Below are 15,404 nucleotides of genomic sequence, written 5' to 3'. Positions count from 1 at the left end.
AAACTTTCTCACAATGGAGTTAGCAGACGTAATCCAGAATTTTTGTTGCAATTTTGAAAGCATATAATTCCTTCCACAATGTCCAATTTTTTCTTGAATGTCTCTTAAGATTAAAGTAGTGACATGTGAGTCTTTAAGTATAATGACTGGGTGTTTTACATGCTCAGGCATTGCAGATCTACCAAGACGTTCTCCAACTCACAGCACTCCATCCTGCAGTACTGGATCCAGTTTGGTAAGGCAACTGTTCCTTTTTACAGATGAATTACCTTTTTGCAACATGGAATTTTTTTTTAATTTTTGGCTTTGAATGAATTTAATGATCTCATTTTCTGCTCTTGTTAAGTCCTGCATTGTTAGAGACTTGTAGTTTTCTGCTGTGTGGTCGGATTCACATCTTTCAACTTTTTTTTGTTTTTTTTGTTTAAGCATGTCCTTGACATGAAGAATCCAGGCAATAGATCTTTTCAACGTACCAATCTGTATTATAATTGATCAGTTTGCTAACAGCATCTGTGCTTTCAGTAGCACTAGCAAGATTTACTGAAACTGAGTGTTTAATCTCATTGTCATTCTCTTTTATCGACATGTCATGAATGTTGTCAGGCCATCTACTCTCTGGTTCTTTGAGAAGGGAGGGGCCAAGGATCCAGTTTGTGTTTTTCATGAATTTCTTGCAAAAAACTCCCCTGGATGCAGCATCAGCTGGATTTTTTGAAGTACTGACAGACCTCCACTGCTGTGGCTTGATTGACTCTCTTATAATGGCAATTCTATTGGCAACAAAGGTTTTGAAACAAAGTTTTTCGTTGTCAGTATATCTCAAAACAGTTGTACTCTCAATTCAAAATACAGAGTCCAGTAATTCCATTTCCAGTTCATCTTTCAACATCTTGTCGGTGTTCACAGCATCCACTGCTGCAGTCAATTCCATGCGCGGAATAGTGGTTTGTTTCAGTGGTGCTACACAGGACTTCCCCATCATGAAAGCACAATATGAGAGTCCATCAGCATTTACCAACCTGAGGTATGAGACAACTCCATATCCCATTTCACTTGCGTCTGAGAAATGATGAAGTTATGCTGTTGTTGTAACTCCAAAGTCAACTGGTTTTATGCATTTTGCCACACTTAACTCAGACAATTGATGCAACTCTTGTAACCAGGCGTCATCATCCCATGCCAGTCTTTCAACTGCTGCATTAAGATCTTTGCTGGCAATATAACGGGTGCAAGGAAACCTAAGGGGTCATAGATCGAACTTGCAATTGACAGGATTCCTCTTCTGGTTACAGGTTGTTCTTTCAAACTAACCTTAAACTTGAACATGTCTGAGTTGACACACCACAGCACCCCTAGAGCTCTCTCGACAGGAAGTGCATCTTTACTCAAATCCAAGTCTCTCACATCTTTGACTCTTTCACTCTCTGGAATAGAAGTCAATAAAGCATGACTATTACTTGCCCACTTGGTGAGGTGAAACCCTCCACTAGCACAAAGATCTGTGAGATTATTATATAAGGCAACTGCTTGATCTTGGCTCGAAACAGACTTTAAACAGTCATCTACATAAAAGTTCCTAAGTACTGTGTTGACTGCAGGTGCATTGTTGCGGTTTTCTTCTGCTGTTTTCCTAAGGGCGAAGTTAGCAACACTTGGGGAAGATTTTGCACCAAACAGATGAACGACCATTTTGTACTCAACCAAGTCCTGGCTTACATCTCCATTCGGCCACCACAGGAAGTGCAGCAAGTCTGTGTCTTTTTCAGAAACTCTCACCTGATAATACATGGCTTCAACATCTTGCCTGAAACGTGTGAGCACTCCAATGAGTGAATTTGTCATGTTCGGTCCTTGTAGGAGCTCGCTATTCAATGATACTCCCTGGAAGCTAGCAGCACAGTCAAAAACCACTCTTTGCTTTTTCTTCTGAGGATGGTATACCCCATGGTGAGGTATATACCACACCTCACCATCTTGGTGACTTGATTGTATGACCTTTTTTGAACATGTCATTCATGAAGTTTGAATACTCCTCATGAAAATCTTTCTTGAATTTCTTTTTGAGATTTAGTGCGCGCTGCATTGCTGCACTCCGATTGTTGGGCAGTTGACTAACTGCTTTCTTAAATGGAAGGCCTGTTGACAGTTGGTAAACTGCAGAGAGTTAGACACAGAATCCAAAAACAGATGATCCTCTTGCGACAACTCAGCTCTATCATCACAATTCCGCTCAGGAAAATTGTGGTTGTACTGTTGTATCAGCATCTGTTCCACACTATCAATGGAAATTCTGTTTACTGTAACGCTTGTCTGCTTGTCATACAAGCCTTCCTCAACAGGTTCTCTAAAAGGGCCATTCAGAATCCATCCACGAGCAGTCTTTACTGCATATGGCCCATTGTGCTCACTGTTAATTACTTTCCATGGTTCTAGAAGCTTGTACTCTTTATTGCCTATGAGGATTTCAACTCTAGCATCAATCTGAGGCAATTTTACTTCACTGAGGTATGACCACTTATCAATATCGTGTTGTTGTGGAATGTTTTCCATTGAGACTGGGATGCTCTTTTGTGTAAACACTTTGGCAAGTTCAACAAAGTTGTTTTCTTCCAGACCACTAACCTCCAAGTCAGTGAGCACATAGCTTTCTACTCGTTTCTTTGAGCTGATGGTGCTTAACATCATGTCAACTTTTCTGCCTTGGACATTTAACCGTCTTGTGGCAGAACTGCCTGGGTCCATAAATGCATACACTTCCACTGTCTTGTCACTTTTTTTGGACTTTATTTTAACAGGTACTATGACAAGAACACAATTGTCTCCGGCCCCAGTACAGGCACTTGTTTCATGACTTACTGTAGCAGGCAAGGTACCAACTGTTTCAGTTTCATCAACTTTTACCATTACCTTCCCATGAGCCTTGTCTTGTGCGGCAATGTGTAGCATGCAAGGATGTTTCTTTGAGCACAACTGACACGTGATTCTTCTTGTGCAGTCTTTGCTTAAGTGTCCTTGCACTAAGCATCCAAAGCAAAATCCATTCTTTCTCAAAAAGTCCAATTTGTCTTTATATATCTTAGCACTGAACTGGTAACATGCATCTAAGGTGTGATTTTTCTCACAAAATGCACAAGGTTTAGTGAAAGCATTGATCTCTGATGCACCGTTATTCTTAGCTGTAGTCAGGTCTTTGTGGTTTTCACCAACCTGTTGTACGCCCGTTACAAAGCTGCTACCTCTTTTTCCTTCTTTCTTCAACTTGGTCCCTTGAAGAGACTTATTAATTTGTTTCTTATCACCTGCCAAAGCATCCAGATCTCCAAAGAGTGGAATTGATATTACCTTTGGTTGTCTGTCAACAAATTCCACCAACTGTACGAACTTGGCTCTTCTTCGCTTGTACTCCTCATACTCATAGGCGTGGGCCCTCCATCTTTCACACAATTTATAGGGCAGTTCTGAGTTAATAATCCTCATGTTGGTAGGATTATCTAACTCATCCATGTATTCAATGTCCTCCATAACATTGAGGCAAGTTACTAGGAATAATGAAAAAGCACTTAAAGACTTTCCATCCTCTGATTTTATTTCAGGCCATTTGAATGCCTTTTGCATCAAAGCTGTCACAATTTTTAGCTCATTTCCAAACCTCTCATGTAACAGTCTCATTGCTTCTGCATAACCACGATGTTCTGGCATATGCTGACAGCTCTTCACAAGATCTCTAGGCTTTCCTCTAGTATACTGTTCCAGAAAGTATAACTTATCAGCAGTATTATCAGCTCTGGATTCAACAGCATGTTCAAACGCTTTCATAAAAGACCTGAACTCAAGTGGATCTCCATGAAACAAAGGAACATCACGCTGAGGTAAAGAAGACTGCCTTTGATTCTTCACAAAAATTTCTGTGATATCTGTCTGACGTTGCATCACTCTCTGAAGCTCTACTGTAACAATATTATGGCAAGAATTCTCATCGTCTTGGGTAGACCATTCCTTTACAGTACTTGATTTCTTAGGTCTGGCACTTACAGGTACACTTGACTGGACTGCTTCACAACGTGGTGACACTTTGCTATTCTTTGATGATACACTATACTCATCCTGCTCATAATGCTCCAATTTGGGAACATCTGCACCACTCAATTTGGTGACCACACTTTGACTGGCATAATGTTGTTGTTCTTCATAATCCTCCTGATACACTTTTATTTTAGCGTTAGACATTGCAAGAGCTGTTTCTATTTCGAGCTTGTCCATTTCAGCCTTCAACTGTGCTTCCTTAATTTCCAATGCCTGCCGTTCTTTCAAGGCTGCTGCTTTAGCCAACAAAGCTGCTCTGTTAGCTTCTTCCTTAAGACGAGCTGAGGATGCTGTAGACCTTGAGGACTTTTTGGATACAGATATCACTCCACTTCCAGACTTATTAGAAGTGAGTGTCTTAGACGCCACCATTGACACACTGTCCATTGGTGACACTTCTTTGACACAAATTTGAGACATCTTATGGCTGTTCTCAACTTCCTCAATCCACAGCTTTACTTTTTCCATGAATTTTTTGCAGCACAGCAATTTAGGCTGATACCAGAGGTCCTGATCAAGCTCATGCTCTTCCTCTTTTAAGTACAACAGCACTGAAGCATTGCTTTCAACAAATTCTTCAAACAGCCTTTTGTAGTTCTTAAACTGCTTAGTTTTAACATCATTCAAATTACAAGCATTTTCCATAAACTGTTCAATTTTGTTGGATTTTGCAGTTAATTGTCTCAACTTGCCTTTTCTGGCTTTGATCTTGTTGTGAAGCTTCTCTTCCAAACCCTTGATGGTGAGCGCCCTCCTATGCTCAGACTCGGTAATAGCAGCGTCATCGTCATCTGCGATTTGTGAACTTCACTTACAAATCCACTTAGAATTACTTTCAACACTTATTGCAAGTGATAAAATATGACTAATCTTCCTTTATTCATAACACCAACATGCGCGAAACTGCACGAAGTACTATTTTGTCCGCACCCAGCACATTCTTCTGACTTCGCAGGCTCGTTCTTCCACTAAAATTCACGTGCAGGGAAAGTGCACTTTTAAATCACTTATCTTCGCTTGAACGATGGAGAAAGCTTTTTACTTTACATGTATGGGACATGTAAATTCCTTATAGTTAATCCACAAGTTTTGACACGTAACTTGTTTACTCATGACTCAGGACTCCATGAAGTCCTTTTGTTTCTTCATTTATTTTCAACATTATTGTATTGATGAAATATAATTCCAGTTACGATCGTTTTTGATTACGGTAAAAAGCATGTGTTCTCCAAACTTGAACAGCTTACTAACTTCTCACGTGCCTTAAAAACCATGCACGTGAACTATGAAATTACATCACTAGACATGCGCAGTAACAAACTATCATTAGAACACCAGTAACTATCACTAAACACCAGTAACCCAGTGCCACTGGAAGCCATGCATGCTCATGCCAGCACACTGCTCCACCATGTTTCACAGATTGTGTTGTATGCTTTGAATCGTGAGCTGTTTTTTCTTCCTGCCATTCTGGTATAGATTGATCTTAATTTCAGCCGTCCAAAGAATGCTTTTCCAGAAATGGTCTGGCTTTTATTAGATATTTTTTGGAAAAGTCTAATCTGGCCTTGTGTGCACCTTGTGGTGAACCCTCTGTATTTGCTCTCGTGAAGTCCTCTCTTGATTGTAGACTTTGACAATGACAGGTCTAGGTCCTGGAGAGTGTTCTTCACTTGGCTGGATGTTGTGAAAGGGTTTTTTTTTTTACCATGGAGAGGATTCTCCGATCATCCACCACTGTTGTCCTCCGTGGATGTCCAGGCCTTTTATGTTGCTGAGCTCACTAGTGCGTCATTTCTTTCTCAGAATGTACCAAACTGTTAATTTGGCCACTCCTAATATTCCTGCTTCTCTCTGATGGATTTGTTTTGTTTTTGAAACCTAACAATTGTCTATTTCACTTGGAGAGATCCTTTGACCTCATGATGTGGGCTCACAGCAACAACTTCCAAATGCAAATGGAACACTTAGAATCAGAGATGAGAGTGTATAGTATATGTTGATACCTATGCAACATATTAGTGTTCTAAGAATCTTTAGTAGTTTTTCATAAACACCCAATCCAGTTACACATGCAAATTACCATGCTCGAAGACAAAGAGTCGTTAACTTTCCCTCTGAAAGTGTAGACCTCCATTGGTTGTTTGTTTAGACTAGTTATGTGTTAGCGCTTAGCTATTAAAACCCTTGTGCACAAATTACATGAGTTTCTGATTCTGTCACTGCTTTGTGAATAATGTCCCTTTTTCGATTCGGATCAAGCTACATGCTCTAATGCGTTAATGCTGTAAGAAGGTTATTTTCTGTGGCCACAAAAATATCCTTTCTTAGAGTTGATATGAAATTAATAATGTTCATTAATATTGATGAAATATTAATTTTGCTACAGTTACTACTGGCAGCTGATATAAATAATTGTAATTAATTATAATTAATTGTAATTATTTATATATATTTCCCTTTGAGCTAATTTGCTACGCATTAAAGAGCTGTAATAGTTCCTTAACCTTTCCTCCAATTATATACAGTATATATATATATATATATATATATATATATATATAAAATTTATTAATTTTTTTATTTATATTTATAAAAACAAAATGTCTTTCTTTTGATTTAGAGGTGAAATGTGATTGGGACATTGGTTTCGTATGTCATATTTTGAATGACGTGTTGATATATTTTATCGTCAATGAATTCTTGAATTGTTTTGACCCTTTTTCTTTTATTGTATTACTCAACAGAACACGGTTTAAGGTTATAGACAAGCTACAAGCCAACAAGGACAAAGTAAGATCAGCATCTTCAGTTTTATTTTTAACAATAAACCTTTCAATAAAAGAGTTAATTTAAAGACCTTTGAATTGACATAATTGGGCCGAAGAAAGTGCACTTTGTCTTTTCAAACTTCACCAAGGAGACCTAACAGCTATGGAGACCAATGTTATGATACACAGATTAGGCATGAGATAATTGTACAATACATTCAATGGGAACCTTTTAGCATCACCATAATACTGTAATACTTGATGCTGTAAACACTTGTGTAGAAATGTTTCATTTTACATCTTAACATTTCTTTGTTTAAAAGGTATTAAGAATCCTAAAACTTATGTTTATTATCAGGTTCAGAGTCCCAGATTTTCTCAGACTCTTTTAAACCCCATTGTAATTTCTAAAGTGGCTTATAATTGTCTTCTCATTCTTTCAGGTGATGGTTATGCACCCTGCTTTCATGCATTATGTGCACAAAACGTGGCTGCACATTAAGTCTCGAAGATCTTATCCATCTACGGGTTTTCTTGTGCTAATATTCGCCATGCACATTTGTGATGAGGTAAAGCTTTTAGCAGTTACTTTCTGGGGTTTGTGTGCTCTGCACTAACGTTACTTTTTGCTGATGTGTTTTTTGTTTGTTTGTTTTACTTTGCTTAGGTCAATGTGTTTGGCTTTGGTGCGAACAGTAAAGGCACCTGGCACCACTATTTTGAAAAAACACCCAAGTCTTTCAAACGCACTGGTAAACACAGTGGCGGGATTGAGCATGAAACCATCTTAGAACTTCACGAAAGGAGGCTGATTGATCTATACATGGGGTGGTGAAAAGGATAATGACATTAAGTAATACAATTATTTATTGATATTAACTTTTTATGATAAATATATATATTATATTAATTTACTCTTTTTTCAAAATGTACACTTCGGTTCAAATGTTTTGGCTCAGAAAGCTTTTGTGTGTGTTTTTTTTAAACTTAAAAAAAAAATAGCAATGATATTGATAGCAATGATATTGATTTTATGATTTTGCATCTATCAGTTGGGTGTGTTTGTGTGCACAAGCAAGCCATTTTTAATTAAAAAGGACATTTTTAATTTAATTTAATGTAATGTTAACTTTTGATTTGTAATGTAAATGTAAAATTTTTGGTCCCACTTTACATTAGGTGGCCTTAACTACAATGTACTTACATTTAAATTAATAATTTGATACAATGCACTTATTGTGTACATACATGTTTTTACATTGTACTTATATTTTTAAAAATACCTGTATGTAGTTGCATCTGTAATTAATTTCTGTAATTACATTTTTAATTACTCTGGTGACCCATCACTTACACCTTAACCCACCCTTAAACTTACCCATACCACCAAACCTGTCCCTAACCTTACCCGTATCCCACCTCAATAGCAGTAAAAGTTTTTTGCAATACAATAAGTACATTGTACCTATTTTTCGAGTACATAGTAGTTAAGGCCACCTAATATAAAGTGTGACCAAATTTTTAAATGAAAACTGTGATATACTCAAGGCAACATATTAAATGCACATACATATAATTGTTTCTCCTCCAGTCCTTTCATTTTGGTGTTTTACTTTCACATGATCAATAATAGGATTGCACTATTAAACCATATGTATTCATACATTCTTTAATACTCTGTTAAATTCTGAAGATGAAGCAGCAATCTTCACAAGAGGCATTGTGAAATCTGCATGATGACATACTGTATGTGAGTTATAAACATTTGTTTTGCTGTCAAAGACATTCTTATTTAAATCTCAGTCTTCATTGTTCTGTTGTCACTGAATAAACAGAGAAAACAGCAGTTCATCAACTGGATAGTTAGTAATTTTCCATTTTGACTGAACGGTCTCTTAATGGTAATACTTTTACCTGCATGACTCTTTCATGATCTTGCTGGTGTGTCACACCAGAATTGTTTAGAAATGAGGAACAGTTTGATCCAAATGCAGAATAAGTTACGAAAACAAACAACACACAAAGAACTGACAAGAGCTAATTATACAAACAAGACAAAGGTGATAACGATCAGGGAATGAGGAAATTGGATGAAATAGGAACCAAACCAAATACAAACTAAAATCAGACTAACATCAGAACAGGCGCGTCCTCAGATGAGGAAGTGTGTGTGACCCACACATACCACATGGCAGCTGCCATGCCTGCGAGCACTGATGACAAGGGAAGAACCTAAGGGACTAGTCAGATTCCTTTCCGAAAACTGGTTTTCATTTCACTGTACTGGTTTTAAAAAAAAATACTCATCAGTTCCTTACACTATCATGCAATCACGTCACTATGCATTTCTTTTCTAACTAACTGTCACGTATATCAATGAAATATTCAGATAAGGTTATTTGTGTGAATGCATATTGCTTATTAAAGGCCCGGCACCGGGGGCAGATTTTAGTTTAGCATGTATAATAGTCTAACTCATAGTGTAAAATAGTCTAACTGATTGCTTTTAGATGGAAAAACTGCCAATAACTCCTGGTCCCGGTTTTCTTCGTAATAATAGCATAACGAAATAGATTTGGAAAACAATCCAGTGTATCTTCTGCGTTGGAAAGCGTCAAATGATTTTACAATGTATTTTCGCAGAGGGGAGCAAAGTAGCCAGTCACAGACCTGTTTGTTGATTTCTACAATGCAATGGCCAATCAGAGGTTTTTAGGTTGGAATACACGCACTCACCGCTTTTTGTCCAGCACCGAGTTCTATCATGCTCGTAACTTCATTAAAAAAAAAAAAGTTTCATTGTGGTCACATTCATTGGTTAAAACGGAACTTTGTAAGATCGTGATGAATGAGTGACAGGTTTTAATAAATTTAAAAGGAGCGCTCTTTGCATGCTGTATACTACAGTGCCCGGGAGGGGCCGTCTTTGGTTCACTTAGTTTTGTTGTGGCCACGAGATATTAATTTGTGGGAACGTCATATTAACTTGTGGGAACGTGATATTATGTCCTTCCCTCAACATAGCATCTCGAGGCCACGACATAAGGATGTCGTTACCTCGATAAAAGGATCTCGTGGCCACGACATAATATCACGTTCCCACGAGTTGATATGACGTTCCCACAAATTAATATCTCATGGCCATGACAAAACTAAGTGAACCGAAGACGGCCCCTCCCAGGCACCGTAGTATACGATAATATATTCAGAGTTAAATAAAACTTGTTCTTCATGCTTGACAAGCGACCACGTATGACACAGAGATAGCTAACTACTACACTATATAGATCAAGATCGGTTATTAATTATTTGTATTGGCTGCCATGCCAAATCATGCACCTGCTTGCTTTTCTGTTTAATTTAATTGTTAGTGAATTATAGTAAAGTGTTACCCAAAATATTCCTTTTTTATGCGTTTACTAGAAACCAACCGCAACAACACCTTCCCCCCCTTCCCCGTTAGGCCCCCCCATATAAAAGCCCCTCCAAGTCGTGCGTCCTGGGGCTGGGCCTGGCTTATTATTGCCTTTCATTCACTTAAAAAAATTATGTTTGTGGTCATATCTACATGCACTAATCCTTCATGTTGGATACAAAGGACCGATTTTGAATCCCAGACTTGGGAGTGCTGAGACCACCATACTTAGGAGTGCTGTGACCATTTGACTCGGGACCACTAAACTATAGAGTGCTGGGACCAATGGACTTGGGGCCACTGGACCAGAAGGTGCTAGAACCACTGGACTTGAAACCAACAGATTTGGGACCACTGGACTAGAGGGCGCTGAGCAGCAGACTTGGGAATTGCATTACTTAGTTACTTTTTATGTCATCTGGGCTGGGCTTGCTTGTTTTTAATTTAAAAAGCTCTTAGCAAATGTAAAAGCCTGTTCACACCAAAAGTGAAAGGAATAAGCTTCGGTCTGAAGGAAATGTCAATTCATATCTGTATAGCTCAAAAAAAGCCTTTCAGCTGTAATGCCATTCTGGATCAAAGGTCAGCAGCAAAGACATTGGTTAATAAAATGAGACTGAATACATGAAGGATAATTGTGTTATTTAACATCCTCCTGCACCAAATAATTCATAATCAAATTACTAAGCAACACCTGAATGGAATAACACAAAATAGGTCTCATTTTAAAGCTTAGAATCTCAGCTTTTTAAGTAATGTATGAATGAATTTTGAGCAACTCTTAACGAGGGCTGAGCGGTCCCTCTAAACCGGAGTGTACCGCGGGCGGGACACCCCCCCTCCGCAAAAATATTACTAATCATATTTTCAAACCACTGCCTTGATCAACAAAAAATGAAATCATTTGAAAGCTTTACAATGCATGTGTCACGGGTGGGAGGAACGAAGACTCAAGTGCTGGCAAAAGGAATCTTCTTTATTTACAAATTATAAAAATAAACACAAACACAACTGAAACCACCCCGAAGGGGAAAACGCCAGAATAACACAACCACTGAAAACAAGACATACACAAGGCACAGGGCAGACATAGGTAACAGGCATACCTGGCACAAAAGTGAGACAAACGCGAGCAGAACAGAAAACACAGGGAGCTTAAGAAGGGACAGCAATCAGGAACACAGCTGGGGCAAATCAAACAATAATGAGGTGAGTGGAGTTTGGGGAATTGAAGACGGAGACTCTTGCCTTTTGTTTGTAATGGCTCTAGGGGCCCCGGCCTCAGTCTTTGGGTAGTTAGGCTGATTGGATTAGGAGTGATTAAATCAGGCAGGATGCTATACCTGAATACTTCATTTGCATGCCTTAAGGTTGTCACCCAGGTGCTTGGTTTCCATTCCTAAGCACTGCCCCCTAAATGTATATACACTACAATGTATCACTGCTTTTTAGTTGAGACTTGGATGACTACAGCGACGCGCAGCGAGTTCTCAATAAAGAGTAACTTCTGGATGAAAGATATCCCAATGTCTCCTGGTCTCTGCTTCGTAGAAGATAAAAGTTCACAACACCACTTTGTTTAACTCCAAAGTAGTGCCAAGTTATTTGCTGATAAATTACCATTTTGTTTTTCATAATATACAAAATATGTTTTTTGGGCCATGTAGGCTACTCTGATATGTCAAAAACATCATACAGCTCAGATAGCCATGTGTCGTGTCATTTGAAAGGTCTCATCCGAGTAGAATAAAACAAGCATAATTGTTTGGGGCTTTGAATAAACTGGAGCAAGTTTTTGTACAAGAAGTCAACCCCAGACCCATATGAAAATAATATATTGATCCCAGATAGCATGCAGATGTGGGCCACTTAAGATAATTACACAGCACTGCTGGCCTTCTTATTGCCCACATGTAAAATGTAAAATAGCAAAAATGGCCCAAAAGTATCAAATCACATGTAGGCCTCTGTGGCAATGTGTAATCTGAATGTGACCCTAAAGTGGCCCATGTGGTAAATAGTAAATATGCCCCAAATAGTGCCAACCAAATGTTGTACACCTTTGGCAAAAATGTGGCACAATCGACAAAGGCTAATCAGGGTGTAAACTAAATGTGGTCCACATATGTTGCAGCAAATGTGGCCCAGGTATATTAAAATGTATCTGGGCCAGTTTTGGCAAAGATGTGGCACAGTGAGCACTGGCTAATGTGGCTGTGAGTCTAAAGTGGCCAGTTATCCAATGAATTTCATGATGTTCGTCATGGAATTATAACGCATAAAACTCCAAATGCGCACATTAATATTCTCATGATTTTTTTTTAATCTTATCATTTCATGGAACATGCTCCGATCGTGGAAAATGGCATATCATTATTTACGTATCATTATTTATGATTCTCAGGATTGAAATGAGTCAAACAATCCACTGTGTCTTTCTTGTGTAAATAATACCTAAACCCATGAATTGAAGAAATCAGTTGGAGAGCTCTATTGAACACTTGTAGAATGTAAAACCTATAATGTTTCTGTATCTTTTATATAACTTTTTAAAATAATAAATAATAAGGTATCATTTTAAAGCTTAGAAATTCAGCTTTCGAATGCGTCCCACCATTTTGATCAATTCCAAACCAGTGCTACCTATAGTTCTTCTAAACCGGAGTGTACCACCGGCGGATTTAAAAAAACATTTAAAAAAATGTTTTCATAATTTATGAAAACAAAAAAATTGTGCCTTGCATGTCACGTTTCATGGGTCTGTGTGTGTGTGTGGGTGTGTAGGTCTGCTCGTTGTGCTTGTCAGTGTTGCCTAGTTACCGTGCACCTGACGAGGTAATCAGAGCACTCACAGGTGTAGCTCGTCTGTGCTGCCTATATCTGGCTGGCGTTTCTGTGGTGTGTTGTCAGATTGTTGTTGTTCATGTCCTGTCTCGCTCTCTGTCAGTCCTTCTAGTTCCTGAGTCGGTCTTCTCCTGGTTGCTGTTCCTTATTCCTGGAAGGTGTGGACTGGTTGGAGTGTTTTTCTCTGCCTGAGCTGGAGACTCTGCACAACCGGATTATCGACACTTCTACTGTGGCTGTGTTTTTGGAGTTGTCTAATAAAGACTATTTATTCACTCACAATTGGATCTTGAGTTTCTGTTCCGTGAGACAATGTACTCATCATACAGTTCAGACAATCATGTGTCATATGTCATTTGAAAGGTCTCATCGAGTAGAATAAAACAAGTATAATTGTTTGGGGCTTTAACTAAACTTGAGTGAGGCATAACTTCAAATTCAAAACAACAATTTAAAAACTGCCAAGTGCTAACAGAAGGGCTACTTTGGTTCCAAATGCTGTAACTTTTGATTACTTCATGATATCACCACAAAATTTATTTAGAAAACCAAATACATACCAAAGCCATATAATTCACATACAGCAAACATGTAGATGAACATCACCAAAAAATTATTTTTCTCTTACCTTATTTCTTTCATGAGATATTGAACGTCAAATAAGAATGATATGAAAGATTTCCCTTGACCACACTAATTTGTCTTAAATTTCATCACCCATTTTGTGTATGGCACTCAATGTCAGCACACAGACAAGAGGACACAGATGTAAGTGCACAAACAGTATGTTTAATTGGCACAGGCGGGGGGTGAAGAGCAAGGCAGAGAGTCAAGGTGGGTAAACAGAGAACAGGTTATGAGGGTCTGCTCTGTGAGCAGAATCCATTCCTGTGTTCCTCCCAGGAGAACTGTGGAGATCCTGAGAATGAGGGAACGGTGGAGCACTGGAGCTGAAGAGAACGGGGGATGATCGCTAGAGAAACTGGCAGGTAAGTAGAGCAGAAGAGAGTCAGGTTAGTACACAACGAATGTTCAATACCAGACAGTGCCTGTGCGGGAGGAGTGCATTCATATAGTGCTCGGGCTGAGTGGTGACAGGTGGCGGTGGTTAGTACTCAGGTGATTGTGATCTGGTGAGCGTGATTGGTGGTGACTGTGACTCTCTGACAGTACCCCCTCCCCCAGGGGCGGCTCCTGATGCCCTGGGGCGACGACGGGGGCGGCCACGGCCTCTGGGAGCAGGGCAGTCAGGGTGGTTCTGGTGGAATTCCGCTAGAAGGGAGGAATCTAACACATCGTCCCTGGTTACCCATGACCGTTCTTCGGGCCCATATCCCTCCCAATCAATGAAGTACTCCAGGTGACCACCTTGACGTCGAGAGTCCATGATATTCCGCACTTGGTAGATAGTGGGTTCTGCCAGGACCTCGGGAGGAAGAGATACGGCCAGTTCATTGGGATCTGGAGCTGAGGGAGAGAAGGGTTTAAGGAGTGAGACATGGAACACAGGATGGATACGATCCTGGGAGTTGTAGGTGAAAGGTGACCTCATTGATCTGCCTCATGATCGTGAAGGGACCAATATAACGGGGACGCAGATCCCGGGTCGAGAGCCAAACCTCATCTCCTGGGCGATAGATGGGGGCGTTGGACCGGCGGGCATCTGCAAAGGCCTAATGTCTCTGTACTGCCTGTTGGAGGTGGATATGAGCCGAGTCCCAAACTCTCTCGCTTGCTCGGAACCAGTGGTCCACAGCTGGAACATCGGAGGGTTCTTCGGTCCAGGGGAATAGAGGGGGTAGGAAACCGAGTATGCACTGGAATGGGGTGAGGCCGGTGGTGGTGGTGGTGGTTTGTTTAAGGGAGTTCTGTGCATACTCGGCCCAGGGGAGGAAACGGCTCCAGCTGTGCTGGTTGGAGTGGCAGTATGTCCGGAGGTATCTCCTGATCTCCTGGATCTTCCACTCAGTCTGGCCGTTGGTTTAGGGGTGATAACCAGAGGAAAGGCTAACTGAGACGCCCAGGAGTTTGAAGAAGGCCTTCCAAACCCACGAGATGAACTGGGGCCCACGGTCGAAGACGATATCCTCTGGGATACCAAAGTTTCGGAAGACGTGCTGGAACAGTGATTCGGCTGTCTCGAGAGCCGTGGGGAGACCCTTGAGGGGAATCAACCTGCATGCCTTGGAAAATCGATCCACTGCGACGAGAATGCAGGTAAACCCCTCAGAGTTAGGGAGATCAGTCACAAAGTCGACTCCGACGTGGGACAGGCAGGGGCGTGAGTT

At 40.0% G+C, this 15,404-nt stretch overlaps 1 protein-coding gene across 7 annotated transcripts in view; it reads left to right on the top strand.

Annotated features, from left to right (window-relative positions):
- The window catches only part of LOC131526007 (CMP-N-acetylneuraminate-beta-galactosamide-alpha-2,3-sialyltransferase 2-like), a 29,905-nt gene extending 21,208 nt beyond the window's left edge, over positions 1 to 8,697 (top strand). For all 7 annotated transcript variants that reach the window (XM_058754057.1, XM_058754058.1, XM_058754060.1 and 4 more), the window contains 3 exons: positions 6,834 to 6,879; positions 7,301 to 7,426; positions 7,525 to 8,697. In XM_058754057.1, the coding sequence (XP_058610040.1) occupies positions 6,834 to 6,879; positions 7,301 to 7,426; positions 7,525 to 7,692 (340 nt within the window). In that variant the 3' untranslated portion in view covers positions 7,693 to 8,697. The remainder of the gene's footprint in view (positions 1 to 6,833; positions 6,880 to 7,300; positions 7,427 to 7,524) is intronic.
- Positions 8,698 to 15,404: the final 6,707 nt, after the last annotated feature.

The sequence above is a fragment of the Onychostoma macrolepis genome, chromosome 19 (genome assembly GCF_012432095.1).
Source record: "Onychostoma macrolepis isolate SWU-2019 chromosome 19, ASM1243209v1, whole genome shotgun sequence".
NCBI classification, from domain to species: domain Eukaryota; kingdom Metazoa; phylum Chordata; class Actinopteri; order Cypriniformes; family Cyprinidae; genus Onychostoma; species Onychostoma macrolepis.
This window is presented reverse-complemented; position numbering and strand designations above follow the sequence as displayed.